At 36.4% G+C, this 25,530-nt stretch overlaps 1 protein-coding gene across 1 annotated transcript; it reads left to right on the top strand.

Annotated features, from left to right (window-relative positions):
* The first annotated feature begins 9,521 nt into the window (after positions 1–9,521).
* Positions 9,522–20,769, top strand: LOC117345208 (nose resistant to fluoxetine protein 6-like). Its single transcript, XM_033908226.1, is given in 15 exon segments — positions 9,522–9,960; positions 11,233–11,405; positions 12,119–12,206; positions 12,528–12,618; positions 14,040–14,241; positions 14,243–14,270; positions 14,757–14,924; positions 16,123–16,219; positions 17,082–17,174; positions 17,597–17,768; positions 18,065–18,144; positions 18,963–19,085; positions 19,276–19,399; positions 19,885–20,071; positions 20,360–20,769. Coding segments are annotated over 15 exon segments (2,163 nt in total). The 5' UTR covers positions 9,522–9,716; the 3' UTR covers positions 20,653–20,769.
* The last annotated feature ends 4,761 nt before the right edge of the window (positions 20,770–25,530 follow it).

Below are 25,530 nucleotides of genomic sequence, written 5' to 3'. Positions count from 1 at the left end.
AAGACATTGTAACCATACACACCTAGTACCCTCCCCATATACACTGTACCCAGTAAGACATTGTAACCATACACACCTAGTACCCTCCCCATATACACTGTACCCAGTAAGACATTGTAACCATACACACGTAGTACCCTCCCCATATACACTGTACACAGTAAGACATTGTAACCATACACACCTAGTACCCTTCCCCATATACACTGTACCCAGTAAGACATTGTAACCATACACACCTAGTACCCTCCCCCATATACATTGTACCAAGTAAGACATTGTAACCATACACACCCAGTACCCTCCCCATATACACTGTACCCAGTAAGACATTGTAACCATACACACCTAGTACCATCCCCATATACACTGTACCCAGTAAGACATTGTAACCATACACACCCAGTACCCTCCCCCATATACATTGTACCCAGTAAGACATTGTAACCATACACACCCAGTACCCTCCCCCATATACACTGTACCCAGTAAGATATTGTAACCCTACACACCTGGTACCCTCCCCCATATACATTGTACCCAGTAAGACATTGTAACCATACACACCTAGTTCCCTCCCCCATATACACTGTACCCAGTAAGACATTGTAACCATACACACCTAGTACCCTCCCCCATATACATTGTACCCATTAAGACATTGTAACCATACACATCCAGTACCCTCCCCCATATACACTGTAACCAGTAAGACATTGTAACCATACACACCTAGTACCCTCCCCATATACACTGTACCCAGTAAGACATTGTAACCATACACACCTAGTACCCTCCCCCATATACACTGTACCCAGTAAGACATTGTAACCATACACACCTAGTACCCTCCCCCATATACACTGTACCCAGTAAGACATTGTAACCGTACACACCTGGTACCCTCCCCATATACACTGTACCCAGTAAGACATTGTAACCATACACACCTAGTACCCTCCCCCATATACACTGTACCCAGTAAGACATTGTAACCATACACACCCAGTACCCTCCCCCATATACACTACCCATTAAGACATTGTAACCATACACACCTAGTACCCTCCCCATATACACTGTACACAGTAAGACATTGTAACCCTACACACCTAGTACCCTCCCCCATATACACTGTACCCAGTAAGACATTGTAACCATACACACCCAGTACCCTCCCCATATACACTACCCATTAAGACATTGTAACCATACACACCCAGTACCCTCCCCATATACACTGTACCCAGTAAGACATTGTAACCATACACACCCAGTACCCTCCCCCATATACATTGTACCCAGTAAGACATTGTAACCATACACACCCAGTACCCTCCCCCATATACACTGTACCCAGTAAGATATTGTAACCCTACACACCTGGTACCCTCCCCCATATACATTGTACCCAGTAAGACATTGTAACCATACACACCTAGTACCCTCCCCCATATACACTGTACCCAGTAAGACATTGTAACCATACACACCTAGTACCCTCCCCCATATACATTGTACCCATTAAGACATTGTAACCATACACATCCAGTACCCTCCCCCATATACACTGTAACCAGTAAGACATTGTAACCATACACACCTAGTACCCTCCCCATATACACTGTACCCAGTAAGACATTGTAACCATACACACCTAGTACCCTCCCCCATATACACTGTACCCAGTAAGACATTGTAACCATACACACCTAGTACCCTCCCCCATATACACTGTACCCAGTAAGACATTGTAACCGTACACACCTGGTACCCTCCCCATATACACTGTACCCAGTAAGACATTGTAACCATACACACCTATTACCCTCCCCCATATACACTGTACCCAGTAAGACATTGTAACCATACACACCCAGTACCCTCCCCCATATACACTACCCATTAAGACATTGTAACCATACACACCTAGTACCCTCCCCATATACACTGTACACAGTAAGACATTGTAACCCTACACACCTAGTACCCTCCCCCATATACACTGTACCCAGTAAGACATTGTAACCATACACACCCAGTACCCTCCCCATATACACTACCCATTAAGACATTGTAACCATACACACCTAGTACCCTCCCCCATATACACTGTACACAGTAAGACATTGTAACCCTACACACCTAGTACCCTCCCCATATACACTGTACCGAGTAAGACATTGTAACCATACACACCTAGTGCCCTCCCCCATATACATTGTACCCAGTAAACCCTTCGAACCGATCGGCGTAAATTGCTGCCGGTTTGGAAGCACCGACACACCGGCAAACAAGATGGCGACGTGTTCAACCGACAGATTAGATTAAGTGAGAAGTTAAAAAAATTCAACTTGTTTTGAGCCTGTCGGGCTATTTTAATCATATATATATATAATTACATTTTCTTCGCATTTTCCCATTGACACAATGCTAAGAGGCAGTTGCCACCATACGCCTATAACACCCAGTGCCTCAGGCTATAACACCCAGTGAGTCATGTGACATTAAAAAATGCGGGATCGTTTTTTTGTTGGTTCAGTTTTTTTCAAAGTTGATGGAAATGGTAAGACAATGTAAATAAGACCGCTGTTCATTGCTTAAATATTGCAAAATAAGTTGATTTTGAATGTTCTGTCGCGTTCGATGTTTACAATGCTTTTAAAATATGTTTATTAGCCAACCATCATCAGATGGTGGGCTATTCAAATCGCCTTGTGTCCGTGGTCCGTCAGTGCGTCCGTAAACAATTCTTGTTATCGCTATTTCTCAGAAAGTACTGAAGGGATCTTTCTGAAATTTCATATGCAGGTTGCCCTTGGTCCGTAGTTATGCATATTTCATTCTGAGACCAATCGGAAGACAACATGGCCGACAGGCAGCCATCTTGGATATTGACAATTGAAGTTTGTTATCGCTATTTCTCAAAAATACTGAAGGGATCTTTCTCAAATTCCATATGTAGGCTCCTCTTGATCCCAAGTTGTGCATATTGCATTTTGAGATTGATAAAAAAACAATATGGCTGACAGGCAGCCATCTTGAATTTTGACAATTGAAGTTTGTTATCGCTATTTTACTGGGTATCGAAGGGATCTTTCTCACTACTTGGTCCCTCGTATTGTATTTTGGTACTAATCTGAAAGCAACATGGCCGACAGACAGCCATTATCGCTAAATCTCAAATTACATATATAGGTTCCCCTTGTTTGAAAAGTACTAGAGGGATGTTTCTCAATTTAGACAGATTAGAAAGAGGAAGGGAAAAATAGAGAAAAGATCAATCTGACATGGAACCTATACAGATCATTCAATGGTGGGCGCCAAGATCCCTCTGGGATCTCTTGTTCATATATAAATATATAAAATAAATAAAAATAAATATGTTTTGGTCTATATCGGCCATATTACAACTGAGCCGCTTGAATGCACGTGCCGTCGGCAAGATCAAAACTGGCAAACGGCACAAACGGCAAGCTCGAATCAAGTTCACCCACAGTAACCAGCAAGACCCTTTCATACACCGTAACCATGCCAGTGGTAAATGTTTTCCGGCGTAAAAATGTATCTAAATTGAATCCAAACTGTATAGGCCTGTATCACTTTCCTGACACCTCAAATGTAAACAATTTATAAAGTTCCGTTATTATTTTTCGCTTGTGTGCCAATAATTTCAATCAATGTTGCAATTTCCATCAATGCACTAATCTATTTACGGAATAATAAACACGAGCTGTATTCTTCGATTTTTTTTCGCGAACAATTAACGGAAATTATATCTTTATTAAATGGAATTCGTATCATTAATTATTAAGCATGCTTCGATAAAGAAAACTTAATTATCATTTGAATAAATTAATCTTGCGACTTCAGTTGATTTCTTAGAAAACATCGGCGTTAATTGGGTTTGTTGATATAAATGGAATTGTATTGTTGGGTTCAATCTGATTTTTAGAGCCATTATTGCAAGTTAATTACCCCTAGACTATGTTGTACTATCGATCAGGTTGATTTTAATTGATTCTATTAACACAAGGTTATTCAAACACGTCCACAATTGATCACTTTACCTGTCACTACTGCCAACATTATAATTAATGCCCAATTTCATTCAGAGAAAACAAGTTTTTATTTTTGGGCATCAAGTTTTAGCCATTATCGAATTTCGATAGACTAGCGCTATGGGGCGCACATGTAGTTCCTACGGTAGAATAAACTATACAGTACCTACGGTAGAATAAACTATACAGTACCTACCGTAGAATAAACTATACAGTACCTACGGTAGAATAAACTATACAGTACCTACCGTAGAATAAACTATACAGTACCTACGGTAGAATAAACTATACAGTACCTACCGTAGAATAAACTATACAGTACCTACCGTAGAATAAACTATACAGTACCTACGGTAGAATAAACTATACAGTACCTACCGTAGAATAAACTATACAGTACCTACGGTAGAATAAACTATACAGTACCTACCGTAGAATAAACTATACAGTACCTACCGTAGAATAAACTATACAGTACCTACCGTAGAATAAACTATACAGTACCTACCGTAGAATAAACTATACAGTACCTACCGTAGAATAAACTATACAGTACCTACCGTAGAATAAACTATACCTAACCTACCGTAGAATAAACTATACAGTACCTACGGTAGAATAAACTATACAGTACCTACCGTAGAATAAACTATACAGTACCTACCGTAGAATAAACTATACAGTACCTACCGTAGAATAAACTATACAGTACCTACCGTAGAATAAACTATACAGTACCTACCGTAGAATAAACTATACAGTACCTACCGTAGAATAAACTATACAGTACCTACCGTAGAATAAACTATACCTAACCTACCGTAGACTAAACTATACAGTACCTACCGTAGAATAAACTATACAGTACCTACCGTAGAATAAACTATACAGTACCTACCGTAGAATAAACTATACAGTACCTACCGTAGAATAAACTATACAGTACCTACCGTAGAATAAACTATACAGTACCTACCGTAGAATAAACTATACAGTACCTACCGTAGAATAAACTATACAGTACCTACCGTAGAATAAACTATACAGTACCTACCGTAGAATAAACTATACAGTACCTACCGTAGAATAAACTATACAGTACCTACCGTAGAATAAACTATACAGTACCTACCGTAGAATAAACTATACAGTACCTACCGTAGAATAAACTATACAGTACCTACCGTAGAATAAACTATACAGTACCTACCGTAGAATAAACTATACAGTACCTACCGTAGAATAAACTATACAGTACCTACCGTAGAATAAACTATACAGTACCTACCGTAGAATAAACTATACAGTACCTACCGTAGAATAAACTATACATAACCTACCGTAGAATAAACTATACAGTACCTACCGTAGAATAAACTATACAGTACCTACCGTAGAATAAACTATACAGTACCTACCGTAGAATAAACTATACAGTACCTACCGTAGACTAAACTATACAGTACCTACCGTAGAATAAACTATACAGAACCTACCGTAGAATAAACTATACAGTACCTACCGTAGAATAAACTATACAGTACCTACCGTAGAATAAACTATACAGTACCTACCGTAGAATAAACTATACAGTACCTACCGTAGAATAAACTATACAGTACCTACCGTAGAATAAACTATACAGTACCTACCGTAGAATAAACTATACAGTACCTACCGTAGAATAAACTATACAGTACCTACCGTAGAATAAACTATACAGTACCTACCGTAGAATAAACTATACAGTACCTACCGTAGAATAAACTATACAGTACCAACCGTAGAATAAACTATACAGTACCTACCGTAGAATAAACTATACAGTATCTACCGTAGAATAAACTATACAGTACCTACCGTAGAATAAACTATACAGTACCTACCGTAGACTAAACTATACAGTACCTACCGTAGACTAAACTAAACAGTACCTACCGTAGACTAAACTAAACAGTATCTACCGTAGAATAAACTATACAGTACCTACCGTAGACTAAACTATACAGTACCTACCGTACAATAAACTATACAGTACCTACCGTAGACTAAACTATACAGTACCTACCGTAGAATAAACTATACAGTACCTACCGTAGAATAAACTATACAGTACCTACCGTAGAATAAACTATACAGTACCTACCGTAGGATAAACTATACAGTACCTACCGTAGAATAAACTATACAGTACCTACCGTAGAATAAACTATACAGTACCTACCGTAGACTAAACTATACAGTACCTACCGTAGAATAAACTATACAGTACCTACCGTAAAATAAACTATACAGTATCTACCGTAGACTAAACTATACAGTACTTACCGTAGAATAAACTATACAGTACCTACCGTACAATAAACTATACAGTACCTACCGTAGAATAAACTATACAGAACCTACCGTAGAATAAACTATACAGTACCTACCGTAGACTAAACTATACAGTACCTACCGTAGAATAAACTATACAGTACCTACCGTAGAATAAACTATACATAACCTACCGTAGAATAAACTATACAGTACCTACCGTAGAATAAACTATACAGTACATACCGTAAAATAAACTATACAGTACCTACCGTAGAATAAACTATACAGTACCTACCGTAGAATAAACTATACAGTACCTACCGTAGACTAAACTATACAGTACCTACCGTAGAATAAACTATACAGTACCTACCGTAGAATAAACTATACAGTACCTACCGTAGAATAAACTATACAGTACCTACCGTAGAATAAACTATACAGTACCTACCGTAGACTAAACTATACAGTACCTACCGTAGAATAAACTATACAGTACCTACCGTAGAATAAACTATACAGTACCTACCGTAGAATAAACTATACAGTACCTACCGTAGAATAAACTATACCTAACCTACCATAGAATAAACTATACAGTACCTACCGTATCATAAACTATACAGTACCTACCGTATCATAAACTATACAGTACCTACCGTAGAATAAACTATACAGTACCTACCGTAGAATAAACTATACAGTACCTACCGTAGAATAAACTATACAGTATCTACCGTAGAATAAACTATACAGTACCTACCGTTGACTAAACTATACAGAACCTACCGTAGAATAAACTATACAGAACCTACCGTAGAATAAACTATACAGTACCTAGCGTAGAATAAACTATACAGTACCTACCGTAGAATAAACTATACAGTACCTACCGTAGAATAAACTATACAGTACCTACCGTAGAATAAACTATACAGTACCTACCGTAGACTAAACTATACAGAACCTACCGTAGAATAAACTATACCTAACCTACCGTAGAATAAACTATACAGTACCTACCGTAGAATAAACTATACAGTACCTACCGTAGAATAAACTATACAGTACCTACCGTAGAATAAACTATACCTAACCTACCGTAGAATAAACTATACAGTACCTACCGTAGAATAAACTATACAGAACCTACCGTAGAATAAACTATACAGTATCTACCGTAGACTAAACTATACAGTACCTACCGTAAAATAAACTATACAGTACCTACCGTAGAATAAACTATACAGAACTGTCTTATCGCAATCATTATTTAGGGGAAGGTTTTCAACGCAAAAATAAGATTACCGCTACAACTATACAGCGATATGTCAAACGTATCCGGTCACGTAATATTTTTATTATGTATTTGATGCATTTTGACAAGTTATGGACACAAAATATGTACAAACAAAACAAACAATAGATTTATATACCTGTGTCGCCTGAATGATACGTACACGTACAGGGCCTTTTTCGTTTTTGCGGTCCAAACGGTTCGATCACTATGACCGATGTTGTTCGTTTATGAAATAAAGACGGACCTGGTGATTTTATTTTGTTTTCAGACGAACCTTGACAAAGCCTTCTAGGGCCTGTATTATCATTTGCAGGTCCGTCAAAATATATGTCAGTGATGTTAGGGCATCACACAGCTGTTTCGTCCTTCTAGGTCTTGCCAGTGATATTAGGGACAGCATACAGCTGTTTCGTCCTTCTAGGTCTTGCCAGTGATATTAGGGACATCATACAGCTGTTTCGTCCTTCAAGGTCTTGCCATTGATGTTAGGGACATCATACAGTTGTTTCATCCTTCTAGGTCTTGTCAGTGATATTAGGGACATCATACAGCTGTTTCGTCCATCTAGGTCTTGTCAGTGATGTTAGGGACATCATACAGCTGTTTCGTCTTATAAAACTCGTCTGTGATGTTAAGGACATCATACAGCTGTTTCGTCCTTCAGGGTCTTGCCATTGATGTTAGGGACATCATTTATGGCTGTTTCGTCTTATAGAACTCGTCTGATGTTAGGGACATCATACAGCTGTTTAGTAAATATAGGTCTTGTTAATGATGCCGAAATCCAGAATACAAAAAATACAAAAACGTCTAAAATATTGGAGATGATACATTAAACCCTTGATCAATTAGGTAACATTTCAATATAATGAAAAAAATATGGAGTACATCAATATTATCTTATTAAAATGATCATTGCCATATATGTACATTATAGGTGAAGAAGGGACATGCCTTTAAATTGTGAAATGTCCGTGTTGGTTATGACTCAGATCGTGTGTAACATATGATAACTATTTATAGATCCCTCAAGTATCTATCTAGGACGACCTGGTAGAATCAGTGTATATCATTGTTTACCAGTCATTGATAATTTCATCACCAGACATCGTACTGTTACATATACACCAGTTGACATGTCGTGATCGGCTAGCCTTGAACTTTTATATTTGACCACACACAACTATCTATTGACCATACTATATTTGTTTTCCCGTGTTCGCTACAGAATCTTTCTCAAGACAACTGTTTGCACAAAATGTGGAAATGATATGTTCACCTAAAATCGTATTTCACAATTAACGACAGAGCGTTTCGGGCTTAGAAGCATTCTGCTAATTTGTGATTGGGCTAATTGTTCTTTCTGTATACTGATATGTAAGGCAATTGCTCTTATCAACTTAAATTCAGTTATTAAATCAATTAATCAATTAAATTTTAGTGGTGCGCCCAAATCTATACATTTACAATGCATAAAACAGTTTTAAAGATTCAAAATTACCATTAGTATTTGAATTGCGTGAATTATACGTGATTCCAAATTTAGTCGCAGTTGCGAATGTTTTTACCTGTTTTACTCGGTGATAGAAGGCATAACGTTTTATTACAACACGGACAATATTGTACAAGGATAGAAATGGCTTGTCAAATCGTACAATACTTGTACGTTGAGATCATTGCTATTTATAGCTATAACTGGTACTAATTCACACTAGTACATCATCTGTCACTCCTTAAAGGTCTGTGTACACAGAGAAGTCACTTGGTCGTTTTGTAACACACAGTGACGTACTAGTTATTATCTGATTAAGGGCAAATGTGTTATCATGTGGCCATAAGTCACCTATCTCTCCAGGCCAGGTATATACACCTAATGAATCGAAGGAACAGAGCAATTCCCATCACGACATTGACACATCCTCACGATTAAATCAAACATGTATTTTCATACACGTATCCTCGTGTTTGTAACATGTGTTGGTTTTACATTAAATTTCATCACGGCAGCTGATGAAATACCACAGTATAACAAAATGATGGCAAATGTTTTTGAATTTGCAAAAAGGAAACATTTGACTGTACAAGAAAAGGAAGCGAGGGAAGAATTGTTTTACAGCATTGCTGACAGTGGTTTACCACAACTCCTACAGAAGTTTCAGGACGCCCTTTTCACTCTCGACAGTGAAGCCGCAAGGATGTATAATGTATCTGATCCATGTTTAAGAGACACACAACAAATTATACTTGGTATACAAAGAAAGGAATACTGGGCAACGCGGAGTAAGTACGAATAAAAAACAATTCATTCTAAGATGAGAGCATCAGCCACTCCCAGCTAGCTCAACTTTATAGGAATCATGGTACTCATTTCATAGCTTGATCATGATATGTTATTGAATAATCTTTTTATAATGTTTATTGTGAAATAATAATCGCAGTATAGTTATTTACCGATTATTGTAACCGATTAATATTGCAGATTTTATCTGCATTTGGGAGATTTGTATGCTCCGCAATAGCCAAGGTCACGGTGCCAAGCAATGGGCAAAGACAAAGTGGATGAAACGGCAATAACTATCAATTGATCAGCCAGTCTTTAATTACACTCTGTGAAAATTGAATGTCAAGTAACGAGCACCAATTCTAATTAAAGTCAATCGGTTTTGTCCCCTTGTCCCCGTGAAGAGACTGAATATACCCTGGTCTTGGCCGCCATTCAGAACTAAATGAAATATATGGTAGACAAATAATTACGATTGTTGTAAAAAGAATTTGTTTTACATAGACAATCACAATCGGTTTATGATTTGAGATTGACGTTCCGGTGATTATAGGTGGAGCTATCCATCTGATTACAATCTCGTAAACATAACTCCAATTTTACATTTCCGCTTACTGGTTATTTGTCTGATGAAGGGGTCAGTCAACGTAACGTCACTCTAAAACATAACCTGGTTGTGATATATTACCAACCTGAAGATTATATTTCATGATACGAAATGCTTTAATAGGGATAATTTTTTAGGTTTCTTCCACTTTTGTGTGAGCAGAGGGATAATCCTCATCCTACAAGAACTAGACATTTTACTTGCACCGTCCAATAATACAGTTTTTGAGAGAAACTCTTATCTATCAAAGCAGATAACCCTGAATATCTAAGTTTGACGTTTAACTTTACAAGAGTAGCAGTAAAGATAGGTGGCTCCGTTTTCAGTATAATGTAATCAGGTAGGTCTAAATGATGGCATTTCAGTGCAATGGAAATGGCCTGTTGACTGGCTAATTCATGTGTGCTAGTTCATATGACCGACAACAAATAACAAAGTCGACCCCAGGCAAACTTTGTTCATCTGTACTGCATTGAAGAACAGAAATGCAAGTTGTACCAAAGATTGTTTACACCAGTTATGTCCTAAGACATCCGGTAAATGATAGAAAATCTATTATTTTATCAATCACCGTCTTTAAGAGGCATACGTTTCCGTTTAGCTCGAAATTCACTGTTTGAGGATTATATTTATTTCTTTGCTTTGTTATGCTTCCTTTTTTCAGTTCTCGACTCCCTTGGCAAGCCTGGCAGTGGGATAACTGACGGGAACATTCAGTGGATTGGATCATATGACATGTGTAATGGCGTATCGGGAACAGTCTATGTAGACATGGTGAACAACACAGGCCCACAATACACTCTCCAAGGGAAGTACTGTAAAGGACGCTTAAACCTGGTAAGTCATACTACCTTCTGGTAGAGGTTTTTATAATAAATAACTAACAGGGCACCGGCTTACGTTTCATTAAGCCCGTCCAAAGCTACTTGGTTGGCGATCGGCCAATCTCAACTTCGACTTCCAAGCAATTTTATAGTTTATACATGTAAAATGTTTGTACATGTTAATCATTAGTATCAAAACACTATCTCTCCAATTTGGCCAAGCTCTCTGCATTCAGGAGACAAGATTCCACATTCAAGGAGTGAAATGTCCTAGGTTTAGAGAAATACTTTAAATAAAATTTAGTTGAAATCCTTTGGTGCGTAGGGAACTAGACGATTTCTAGGGCCACGTCTCTGCCACGAATGAAAGTCAGGCATGCCAATTATACAATAAGTTCCCTTCTCCAAGAATGCCCAAGAAAGTTTTTAATCAAATCCATATAGCCGTTCGAAGCGAGATTCGAACAATTTGGCGAATTGACGGCTTTGCAAACTATGTAAGACATAGTGGTCTCGTGCGCTAATTATAACGATAACAATATTGTCAACTTACAACATTCCTCTATACAAGGGACTGTCTACATTATTATAAAATTGTACTACAAATACCAATTTTACAGATTCAGACAAAACTTAAAAACAGCAGGGGTATTCTTTTTAGAATGCACGGCCTGAGAAGGTGAATGGTATCTTTAGTAATATAACTACTCATTTTGACTTATTCAGGGTATACCGAATATAGGTGCCACCACATATGGTACATGTGTTCCTAAAACGTGTAGTGCAAAAGATGCCGACACCTTGATGAATTTAGGTAAGTTCTAATAAAATTATAATAGGCGAATTTGTGTGGATTTTCTAGTTCTCTCAACAACGAAAGTTATATAAACGGTGCGTATATAGAATGTGATTCTCATAACAAGGTAGTAAGTATACATAGAAAAAATATTCTAAGGAAAACTAGTCTTCATACGACATAAGAGGACGGGTAGTTAGAAAGGCACCAACCCTGTGTAAGAGATACATGCGTGTCATAGTGCATGTACCCAGCCTCCTAAACGTTACTATTAACATTTCATGACTTATATGCTGTTAAAATGGGCGATGCTGATTTTTCTTTGAACTTTTGTTGCAGCATTATCACTGTTGTCCGATAAAATGCATTTCTATATCGTTGATTGCCCAACAGTGGAGACAGAATACGACGCCCGAGCCATTGTCAGCATGTAAGTTGATCCTCTAGAGCGGTATAGTGCAGTTTAATTGTTTTGACTATATGTAACTCTCAATTCCCTAATAACCTGTGCGCCTTATGTACAATCCTTTCATTGTTAGGCTATGAGTGTTTAACGGCGCAGTAGCATATACTTATTATAAGAGCGAAGCTCTTCGGGCAGCGAAGCTGCCCGAAAGAAGCTCTTTGCCGTTAACGTGCACGTATGTACAATATTCTAGTCAATCTTCGCATAACGTCCTGCGTACTACGGAAGCCAGTTAGGGTCACAGCGAAGAAATATATTATGTCGTAATAACGACTTAGCTATGTCGTAATAACGACTTAGTATCTCGTAATAACGACTTAGGTATGTCGTAATAACGACTTAGTATCTCGTAATAACGACTTAGCTATGTCGTAATAACGACATAGTATCTCGTAATAACGACTTAGTATCTCGTAATAACGACTTAGTATCTCGTAATAACGACTTAGCTATGTCGTAATAACGACTTAGTATCTCGTAATAACGACATAGTATCTTGTAATAACGACTTAGTATCTCGTAATAACGACTTAGCTATGTCTTAACTTGGAGCAAGTTATGTGTGGTATTATTGCGTGCACAAATATACAACAGATCAACAACGACTGGGGTTAAAGTCACATACTCCCAAACAATCTAAAATTCTAGTTGCACACATGTATTAATGGCAATCCAAGATACTCATTCACTCTCTCCTAACATTAAAATGACCACTGGCCTGGACGCTTGACCGGGGGAGTCCTTGAGATATCAGTGTATACAAATATTTATCGTGAGATTTGTCACGGAGCCGAGAACGAGGCTACTACATTTGTATAACAACGTGCACTGCACATAATCTACACACATGGCCGTTCACACTTAAAAAATGATTTTTGTTGTTAAAACTTATAAAATTTAACATATTGGAGTAAAATAAAAGCTTTTGCAATTTCGGCTAGGGAAAGATTGTTTATCATTCAGTCAAAAAGAAAAAGAAAAAAAAAGTGGGTCACAGTGACTTAGTTTGCAGCAAACTTCCATTAATAAACCTCAGAATAACTTGGTAACAACACTAATCACTGTATGGGATCAAGATATGAAGTCTTAACAATTTGTATGATTAATTCGTATACGTCAGAGTACAAAATAAATGTAGGAATATAACGAAATAATCATTTGAGCTTAGAGCAAAACCTTGACTCATATAAATAAGACTTTCTAAAACATCACACCCATCACAAAAATGTCATCAATTAAGTAAACATCAAACACAAAAATGTTCATATAAATACACGTAGTTAATTATGCCGATATTGAATAGATGATGACACAATAAACGTAGCCACACTTTCGTAGAAAATCACTGACAGGGTACACCATGTCGAACTGTTTTTGTGTTGCAGAACCATTTGTAGTATCATAGGACTATTGATGATACTCGGAACGGGATACGACGCCTTCATTGTTCGATATATAAGACAAAAACGCAAGATACAACAAGAGAAATACAATGAAATGGAGAAAAACAAGATGGACGCCGAACAATACCAATCAGAATCTTCTCTTAACGAAAGTACATCGCTTCTAAAGAAAATTAAACAGAAAACCGATTGTAGTTGGGAGAGAAGAAGAAGGTAAATATACATTACAGAATTCTTGAAAGCGCATTGTCCTTGAAATATACAAAAACAATCTAATCGCATGGTTGAGTAACTTCGAAGGCTTTTATTGGGCTGTTTAGTTTAATCATATGCATAGATCGATACAATTTTAGGAATATATTGAATAGGTTTTACCAGGGGGCACTTGACCTTTTGTAATGTAAAGTCATCAAATGTGTATCCAGCTTTATTGCGTGGATAAATCAGTGGCACGGAAAGCTTGGTCCTTTCTAGGATAACTATTTGCATGATTTTTATACGAATTTTATTGATGAATTGACAATTTCTTCAGTGATTTATTTATAAATTTAATAGCTGAATTGACGATTTCCTCAAGGATTTCATTATAAATCTTATAGCTGAATTGACGATTTCCTCAAGGATTTCATTATAAATCTTATAGCTGAATAGACGATTTCCTCAATGATTTCATTATAAATTTCATCTATTTTTTTCCAGGCACAGTTGGAAAAATCCTTATGTCTTTCTCCGTGATGACAAATGGCGAAAAGCTTCTAAGTACTTCCCAAGGCGAAGGTAGCCTGACTGCTATAAATGGCATGCGATTTTTTAGTATCACATGGGTAATTCTCGGTCATAATTTCTCCTCTGGATTGCAGTTTTCAGGTGAGAGCCCGGTACTGTTTACACATACACTCACATATACTGTTAGTAAATAAAAGTGAGAGTCCGGTACCGTTTACACATACACTCACATATACTGTTAGTAAATAAAAGTGAGAGTCCGGTACTGTTTACACATACACTCACATATACTGTTAGTAAATAAAAGTGAGAGTCCGGTACCGTTTACACATACACTCACATATACTGTTAGTAAATAAAAGTGAGAGTCCGGTACCGTTAACACATACACTCACATATACTGTTAGTAAATAAAAGTGAGAGTCCGGTACCGTTAACACATACACTCACATATACTGTTAGTAAATAAAAGTGAGAGTCCGGTACCGTTTACACATACACTCACATATACTGTTAGTAAATAAAACCGGTACCGTTAACACATACACTCACATGTACTGTTAGTTAATAAAAATCATGTTATGCCGTATGAAAACATGTTTTTCACGATGGCTGTTATCAAATACACTAAATACACTTTGGTAAATCACAACCAGTATTGGATCTAAGCGTTACGTTTCTGTAACTCCACTGGTGACTTTCATCATACAAATGACCAGTACAGCGCACGTGTTCTGAAGTGTACGAAATTGTGTACATACGCCCCACTGTTTATTTGTGTGATGAAGCTGAAGAAGTAAATCCTATACTGGTTGTGGTATACTTACCTGTTACACATATTCTCTTCAGTCGGATTGTATTAATAACGGTTGTCATAGGTTCCCTATATATACTATATAACATGAAATATTCTCGTATACTTTTTTTCGTGGTTTTTAGCTTTCAAATCATTTCATTCACACAAGAAAAGTAATTATACAACAATATTTGTTGTATTTATATTGGCGGTTCCTTAGCGATCACGAAAACAACGAATGTTTCAACATAACGAACGTTTCATGTTATAGGGTAGACTATTATCTAAATGTTATGAGAAAACTATAACATAAATTAATTTTATATTACTGGAAAGGCATACTCACAGAATACTTAAAACCAATTAGTAAACCACTTAAACGCATTAAGTAAACGAATTATAGGATAAACTTATATATATATATATTCAAATCTTTGGAGTAGGATGCATATTACATTTCGTATGAAAGGAATAAGTGATATACAAGTTTTGCTCTGAGTAGAATTGATAATAATTTGAGAATGTTTACGTTTCTTTTCTCAGTGAATAGTGTTCCTTTCTACGCAGAGATGTTTAATAGATGGACATTCCAGGCAATAGGAAATGCCTTCGTATCTGTTGATTCTTTTTTCACCATGAGGTACTTTGTTTTAGTAATATTCAATTATATACGGCTTTTTTTCTCTTGTAAAATGTAAAATAATATCGATCTCTCGTGCTCTCTTGTATTTCCAAAAATAGATTATGAAATATTTCCTTTTCATATTTTCCAACAAAGTCTAGTACATGTATGTAAGCAATTACAACAATGTCTCTGGAAGTTTGAGAGTGATTTCATTATTCATAAATTAAGATATAAATAATTTTCTTTTGTTACGCCAATCATGTCTTACTGTTTGAATAAGATATTAACCTCGTCCTTTCCTCAGGTTAATAAAAGTATGTTTCGACGTTATTGGCTATAATTGTATATAACTAAACACCATTTTACAGGGAATCAAACATTGTATATCGTGTTTATGTTTGATGACACTACAACCTCTTTTTATGCCCCGACATTAAATTTTGTGGGTGGGGGGTTAGTCAGATCACGTCGCGTGTCCCATCCTGATTCAATGTAAAATCCTAGCAACAACTTTAACAGATTTCGGTCAAGTATGAGTATAATTCGGACATCGCTGTGTTTCAAGGTTCTAAGGTCAAGGCCATCGTCACACACGCTATATATAGAAAAATCATCAACTGTTTGAATTTAAGCACTTAGTAACTTCCTTCTTTCATGACCTTTGGTCCAACTTAATGCAAAGTTAACATGGCAGCGAGGACAGTTTTGTCTTGCAGACATTTTCTACATCAAAACACTTAGTCGTTTTTGGCGTGTTGTTTATATATGACAATAACGTTTCTTTATTTGCTCTTGGTGAAAGTTGCGTATATTTGGACTTTCATCATCAAAAGTATGACAAAATAGCGACATAATTATTTTGTTTTTATACTTCTAGCGGTCTTCTCCTCTCCTACCTATTTATGAAGGAAATGAAGAAAACTGGTGGAAAGATGAACTGGGTTATGTTTTATTTCCATAGATTTTGGAGGTATGTAAGACATACGAGTGTAATTTATCGTTCAATTCTAGAAGGGTCCTTAAACATTTCAGACAGTCCTATGCATATCTAACAATGTCTGCATTTTTCTGCACTCTTCGGAGTTGCACAAATGTTAAACGAACCCTTTAATAAAAGAGAGTAAGAAATACCTCTCGAACGAATGTAAAATGTTTTATATATCATACAATTCTAGAAATGTCCTTAAACATTATAATTAGTCTTGACCTTAGTCTCAATCTAAGAATGTATGCCTTTTTCTGCACTCTTGGGAACTTCACACATGTAAAAAAAAAAAAAAAAAACACCTTTTATAAATGCCTGCATCCACCGGAGTAAGGTTTTCTACTTAAATTTCTCAGAAACGATCTCGACAGATAATTAGAAATGACCATCAAATGTGATTGTTTTAGATTAACTCCACCTTATATGCTGGTTTTGATGGTAAGCGCTACACTGACCCGATATATGGGTGGCGACGGTGGGCCTAACTGGGTCAAAAACGGAATCGAGCGGGATTTCTGTAAGGAAACCTGGTGGACAAATCTGCTGTACATCAACAACATTGTAAAAACAGATAAAATGGTAACTTGGACAATAGATATTTAAACAACAATAGATTTCATAATATTCAAATGGTGACCCGACACTCGGTAACATTACCATTGGTATAACGACAACGGGTTTTACATTGAATCCAAAGAAACCTTTACTATACACGTACAGAAATCCGGTTTTAATTAGCACAAATAAGCTGGTATTTTTTAATTTAAAATTCTTTGTTTTAGCACAATATCACGTATGTAATTAGAGATGAGGGATATTTCTGAAGAGAAGTTACATTTGCAAAAGGATTAAATGCATTTTGATTTGAATTTCAGTGTATTGGATGGTCATGGTATTTGGCCAATGATATGCAGTTTTTCGTCATCAGCCCTTTGATGCTTATACCGCTCTATTAGTAAGTACATTATGATAGTTTCCAAACTCAGTGTCGAGCCGATATATCCCTGGCATATCAAGTTCATTCTTCGTGCTTCTTATTCTTAATCATAATAATTTGTTTTTTTTTTATTTTCTCGGAAGAAATACAAAGCGATATTTTAAATCATTTGAATAAAGATAACTTTGTAAATAAGTGATGATTAAAACATTTTCAGGAATCGGAGATATTTTAAATTCAGTGATACCAAATTAAGTAAACTACCTGCTGTATGTTATTGCATTTTGTGAGTGTTCATATTTTTAAAGTGATCTTATTTTAGCAATTTTCGTGTTGAAAGCATTCTGCTAAAATATCGTTATGCTGATTAACGTTTCTGTTTACCTACGATAAGTACAAGGAGAACGCCAATTTAATATGATACTTATCTGTGGATACGCCAAAATGAAAACCGGCAAACAATGGTAATTGACATGTGTATACTTTAATGAGCTAGATTCCATCATGACTTTTATTACTGTAGTTGTACATATTGTCCCGGTTATCTTGATATAACACTTTTTCCGTTAAAAACCTTCCGATAAAATATGATTGCATTAATCGAAGTTTCTGTATATGGTTTTCTAAGAAAAACGCTGGTTGCGCCGATTCATCATTGAACTTCTCTATTTCAGTTATTTATCCGCTCAAATTTGAGTTCTGTCCACCCCCAACCCCAACCCCGCAAACAAAAATAAAAAATAATGATAATAAAAAAAAAAAAAAAAAAAATAGGAAAATAAAAAATAAAATCCTGTATAGTACCTATACCTCTCATTAATTAATCTCCTTTACAGCAAAAGAAATTTAGGTTTTATTGTCTGTGGTGTGCTTCTGCTGGCGACGTTTATAACTACTGGAGTGCTGAACTCAGAAAATGGGTGGCCAGCTACACCTTTGGAACAAAGAACATCCAAGGAGTATGTATACGATACATTATTCAGATTGTTAAAATTAACATTGTTAATTGTAATCCATGTAGTTCCTTTTTGTTTAAGATGTTTTGAGTTTTAATTGTTCGCATCAGCCAAAAATTTTTTTTTGTAAAAAAAACTGATTGATGTGTTGAATATTTCATGTTGCGTAATCATACATGTATTTAATTTTCAGTGGAGGCAGCTCTTACATGGATGGCTATTATTTTAAACCTTGGTGCAGGATTGGGCCGTACATTGTTGGAATAATGGGAGGATATATTCTACAGGCGTGTAACTGCCGCTGTAAAATAAACAAGGTAGGAACTACCTGTTATTTTTTCCTCTTAGCGTATTTACTATCAAGTAGGATTATTATGAAATATACATTCTACAAGATTCATTGTCGATACTTAAATAGATAAAAGATCATATTTACTTAACGGTCAATTGGCAAGTGAGTCATCTCACCCGGTTTCATCACACGATAAGCAAAGAATCAGTCCATACCGCCGACCTAAATAGTGAACACAAGCAAAATGCAGCAAGTCTCGAGCAAGGGAAAGAGCCCATAATCTTCCGCGCAGGGGCGAACTAAAAAACCGAATGTGAGGCAATGCTTAGGGAGCTATAAAGAAGAAAAAGCATATTTGGAAAAAAAAGATCAGATTCCAAACTTATTGTTGCCTATTACGAATCGCACAATGGGTAGAGTAGGTGCAATTCTTCTACTCTGCCTGAAAGGTATTTCAGTGAAAACACATACTGAAACATAAGTTTACTAAATTTGTTATTTCATTTGTAGCTGGTGAACCTGATTTGCTGGTTGGTAGCGACTGTTGTGGGCTGTTTAATCGTATACGGCCTGTATGATTCACTGACTGGCACAGTACTATCAACACCTGTCGCTGCATTTTACAACACCATCCATAGAAGTGCATGGGGCATTTGTATCTGCTGGGTCATATTTGCATGCGCAACTGGAAATGGAGGTACATTCTGAAACGTTCTCCTTATATGATAAATATTATGTATTTGTAACAGCTTCTCATCACCGGAAAGAGCACTGGGGTCAAAATAGGTGTCTGACTGACGAAAAATGTAATATATCAACACATTATAAAATACAACTAACATCACAAAAGTAGCAGGGGGCATACTGACAATTTTGTGGTCGTTAATATATTTTGTTAAGAGCCACTATTTTTCATTATCCTAAAGCATAAGAGGTCACAAAACAACGCATTTTTCTATTAATCAAATGGTGTCGCACTTTTTAGGTTTTGTTAATACATTACTCTCCTGGAAGGGTTTGGTTCCACTCAGCCGACTATCCTACTGTGCTTACCTAATACATCTTATCATCATCAGCGTGCGTGCTAACTCGCAACATGCCCCTATGTACTTTTCAGTATTTGAAGAGGTAAGTGACATTGGTATCAGTTCCATACCATGTTTTGTCATCATCACACATGTAATTAACGTAGCCCTTTTTCCCCGAAAAAGAAATCATAAATTTCGCCATTCAGATAATTTTTCCAGTGGTCTTTTAACTTATACTTGCCTTATATGATAATGTCGTATTCTGTAATCTTTCAATATAATAAATAAGTTTTTCCAATTATTTCTTGCATGTGATTATCATTATGATAAATAAACTTTTCCACTTATTTCATGCAGGTAATAATAAGCTTTTCCGATTCATCATTATTCTACTCTTTCTTGCAGGTGATGTCTTATCTAGGGATTCTCGCGATAACATTTGGACTATCTTTTGTCACATCTCTTGCATTCGAATCTCCGATGATGGGGTTGGAAAAAGTCGTTTTTCCGAAGAAACAAAAAACATGATTAGACAATCCTTCGACCGACACGAGGATCAAGCGTGAAAATAACCTACTTAATGAGCAGGAACTAGCCACGCCCAGTTTGTTCTCATCACGCTTTTAGTGCATAATTTCGTGTCACTTGACGTTGATAGCAGGTGTTCTCTTCAATCAATCGTTCACTACGACAATTTGAGATTATATCATACACAATTTGCTTATACAAGAAACTGTACCAAGACTCTTCATAAGTGTTTCGTACATTGGATGTCACACATGTCATGGCGTCGTCCGTCCAGTTGTACTTTGTCTAACGGAAAAACATTATTACATTACAGTTGTTCATGAACTGTATCTAATATAAAATAAAATTAAAAAAAGATAAACACTATTTAATCAGCTTAAAATAATCAAGGAGCTTTCTATTACATCTATAATATTGTAATATATATCGTTTCACTATCACTATACAAAGTCATGTTTATATAAAACAGCATGCCATGCTACTAATCTCATGAACAATGACAAAATAAACACCTACTGATATTTTTAAAGATTATTAAATATCCAATGCAATATTAATATGTTAAATTATTGTGGTAATACTTCCCGCCTTCTAAATTTGTTCAGGCCTATTTCTAGGGTTAGCATTTGAGTTAGTGTTAATGTAAGTGTTTGGGTTTGGGTTAAGGTTATTGTTTGGGTTAAGGTTATTGTTTGGGTTAGAGTTAGTGTTTGAGTTAGGACCAACCCATTTCTAACCTTCTTGATTTCCGTAATTTTAGCTCTAGACATACCTAACGAGACATAGAAGGACAAACCAGATGCATGATAATGTTTTATATTCATTTGTCAGGGTATACTATGATACAAAAAGCGTATTAAACAGATACAATTAACTCCCCAGCCATTCAATCCTAGTACACTGTTGTAATGGCCAAGTTTCTGCTGGTTCATTATTTTTGTTATTGTTGAGACATTTTATATAATGAAATAAAAAAAGTTGTGCCCGAAAACGTTTTATGTTGGTTATGTTAAGCAAAGATTGTGGCTAGTGATTACTTGAATGAAGCAATGTTACGGGTCCCTTTGGAGTGACCTTCCCCTGGAGAACTACGATAGTTAGAAAACTGACAAACGTCACCGCAACAGACAAGGCCATATGGAGGCAGTGTCGACGTATGGTCGAACCACTCAATGATAAAAGACTAAGTGACTCTTACTTGTAGGTAAAGTGTTCTCATCTGAAATAATATCTCTGTTAGCGCTAAACATTTACCAAGAATTGTGGCTTTTTCATTCTTATTTTGAAATAATCAATATTTTGCGTGTTTTCTCCACAATGTCTAGATATTGAGAAAAGTAAGCGTTAATATGGATAGAACACTTTTGCAACAAAGCAAATGGTAGCGCAAAGATCAATTATGTCAATTTTCATTTCAATCGTTTAATTATTTCGTGTCGTATCCCAATAACACAAAACAATCATTTGTCCGGGTTCGCTCACCTCTTTTGCAGCTTTCAAAGGTAGGATTTTCCTTTCAAGATTTATTCATGTGGATTTCAAAATTGATTTAGGTCATGGATTTGAACTTGAGTCCATATCCTTTCTTTTCAATAACTGTAATATAACCATGCGATTAATGCATTCAGAGGAAGACGTAATTAAAAAGTGAAATGTGAGACCTAAGCATGAAACACGATGTATCGAAAGACGAGAATGATAATATCTCAATGCAGTCGCCTCATAGACAAAACTGGGATTCTATACAATTCTAAATTATTGTATAATATCCTCTTGATAGTCGTGTTCATATGACCCTGGAAGTAGAACCCAATACATACGAAACAATTTCAAGAGATGCGGGTTAATGAATGGTAAAAGTCCACTGCAATATATGAATGCTATAATTATATTTAGATGGTATGAAGTTGATCCTCATTGATAGTCCAGGAGGTCTGGTGTCACATTTTGAGAACGTGATATCACACATACCAGGATTCAATCGATCGATTCGTTTCCTTCCGGAGTACATGGTGGTATTTCCCTTGTACTTTATCAAATGTGATCGATTTGTAATAGGAATTCATATGTTCATAGTGTCGCCTATCTGAATTGAAGCATACTTTTTAATTCAACAACAAAGAGTGAAACTTATATTCTTTTTTAAATCACCCTGAACATTTTTGGAGGGAAATGCCCTAACCCTGGTTTGGACTATTGAAGTCATATGACCGAGTTGTTGAGGATTAGAGCATTGAAAATGTGATTCAATAAAGATTTAGGATGACGACAGTCTAACAGTTTTACTAAAATGTATGTGATGTTTAGGATGACGACAGTCTAACAGGTTTACTAAAATGTATGTGATGTTTTAGACATTAGTTTCGCCTTATCAAAAGGAAAACTATGTCTACTGAAACCATTTGACCTAACTAATTACAAAACCTGATACAAGGAGATGGTACACATTGAAGACGTTAATGTTCGTCAGTCACATGGTACTGTTTAGAAGTAATCTAGTTTGAGTTGGGCAGAGACGTCTCGCACCTTTTACTGCTTGCAGAGATTTAAATCATTTCATGTTTACCCCATGATACATACAGAGAGCCTAACAAATGTCCCACAAATATCATTAATCCCCGTATAAGGTTTGTTATTAATGTATATAAAACTATATCATACAGCTGTGATAGGATTCGTCAATTATGTCGAATAATGTATATAAAACTATATCAAGCAGCTGTGATAGGATTCATCAGTTATGTCGAGTAATGGATATACAACTGTATCATATATCTGTGATAGGATTCGTCAGTTATTTCGAGTAATGTATATACAACTGTATCATACAGCTGTGATAGGATTCGTCAGTTATGTCGAGTAATGGATATACAACTGTATCATATATCTGTGATAGGATTCGTCAGTTATTTCGAGTAATGTATATACAACTGTATCATACAGCTGTGATAGGATTCATCAGTTATGTCGAGTAATGGATATACAACTATATCATACATCTGTGATAGGATTCATCAGTTATGTCGAGTAATGGATATACAACTGTATCATACATCTGTGATAGGATTCATCAGTTATGTCGAGTAATGGATATACAACTATATCATACATCTGTGATAGGATTCATCAGTTATGTCGAGTAATGGATATACAACTGTATCATACATCTGTGATAGGATTCATCAGTTATGTCGAGTAATGTATATAAAACTATATCATACATCTGTGATAGGATTCGTCAGTTATGTCGAGTAATGGATATACAACTCTTTCATACATCTGTGATAGGATTCGTCAGTTATGTCGAGTAATGTATATAAAACTATATCATACAGCTGTGATAGGATTCGTCAGTTATGTCGAGTAATGTATATAAAACTATATCAAGCAGCTGTGATAGGATTCGTCAGTTATGTCGAGTAATGTATGTAACAGGAGCGTGTCGGGGCCAGTTTGCGTACGTCAAACTGCACCCGACTCGTCCTTGTGGACCAACAACCCAGGTTTGATGGGTAACTTGTATCCGTCGTATAGAGAGAAAACAAACGCCTTGAACTACAATTAACCATTTATTAATGACGATGTAAACATTTACAACATAAAATTACATATAAACACACACCAGCATAGGCCTAGCTATATCTAACATCCTAACCTAAAACCAACCCCCATACCTGTACGACCTAACTAAACCTAAACATCACCACTAATACTACCCACCCAAGACCCGAAATACCCTAACGCTACATTAGTACTGGCGAGGAAGACGTGACAGCACACAGGAAACTAATCCATCAGACTGCCCAGTATACGATACACAACCCTGAATTTATCCAACTTTTTAACAATACAAAACTATAAGGACCAATCACAACAGAGGATACACAGGCACGACAGACACTGACGAAAAAGCAAGCGACTACGAACAATGCACGACAAAAACATCGACCAGAGACAGCACACGTGAACAGAGGACTAGCAAAGGTCAAGGTGACACAGGTACACATAGTACAGACACAGCATATAGTTAGCGTTAAGCTTAACCCTGTCAGCTTAACCTATCAGTACATATACGATAACATCCCCCGCTACACACCTCCCTTCTTTGAAAAAGTTAGTCCCCGTTTTTATGATGTTAAAACAAAGTTTAATACATATAAAATATAATTGAAAGGTAAAAACAAACAAAAAATATATCAGTATAGCATACACGTTATCAATTATAAAGTCTGTAATTCTGAAATAGATATGAAAGTAAAAACACCCGAACAAATAGTACTTCCGGAATGTCTCGGGTAATATTGATTTTTTTAGCACAGTTCAATTACACATCCTAGGTCTTCCTTCATCAGGTCGTGGTAGCCACAGTCATCGGTGTTGATTACTGATTCCTCTCCGCTAGCTCGTCCATGGTCACGTTGGTAGCAATAGGCCATCCATCTCCCTTTTTTTTTTAAACTTGGACCGGAACTCCTCTTCCCTACAACGATGCCCCGTGGAAGCGTCACTTTCTCCCAAGTCAGACCTAGCAGTCGTGCGCCTACTCCCATGGCGACTTATCCTATATGTACAAATTGACTGCTATCCACACTTTGGTTGA

The sequence above is a fragment of the Pecten maximus genome, chromosome 16, assembly GCF_902652985.1.
Source record: "Pecten maximus chromosome 16, xPecMax1.1, whole genome shotgun sequence".
In the NCBI taxonomy this organism is placed as follows: Eukaryota; Metazoa; Mollusca; class Bivalvia; order Pectinida; family Pectinidae; genus Pecten; species Pecten maximus.
Note: the sequence above shows the minus strand (reverse complement) of the source record. Positions and strands in the feature narration are given on the sequence as shown.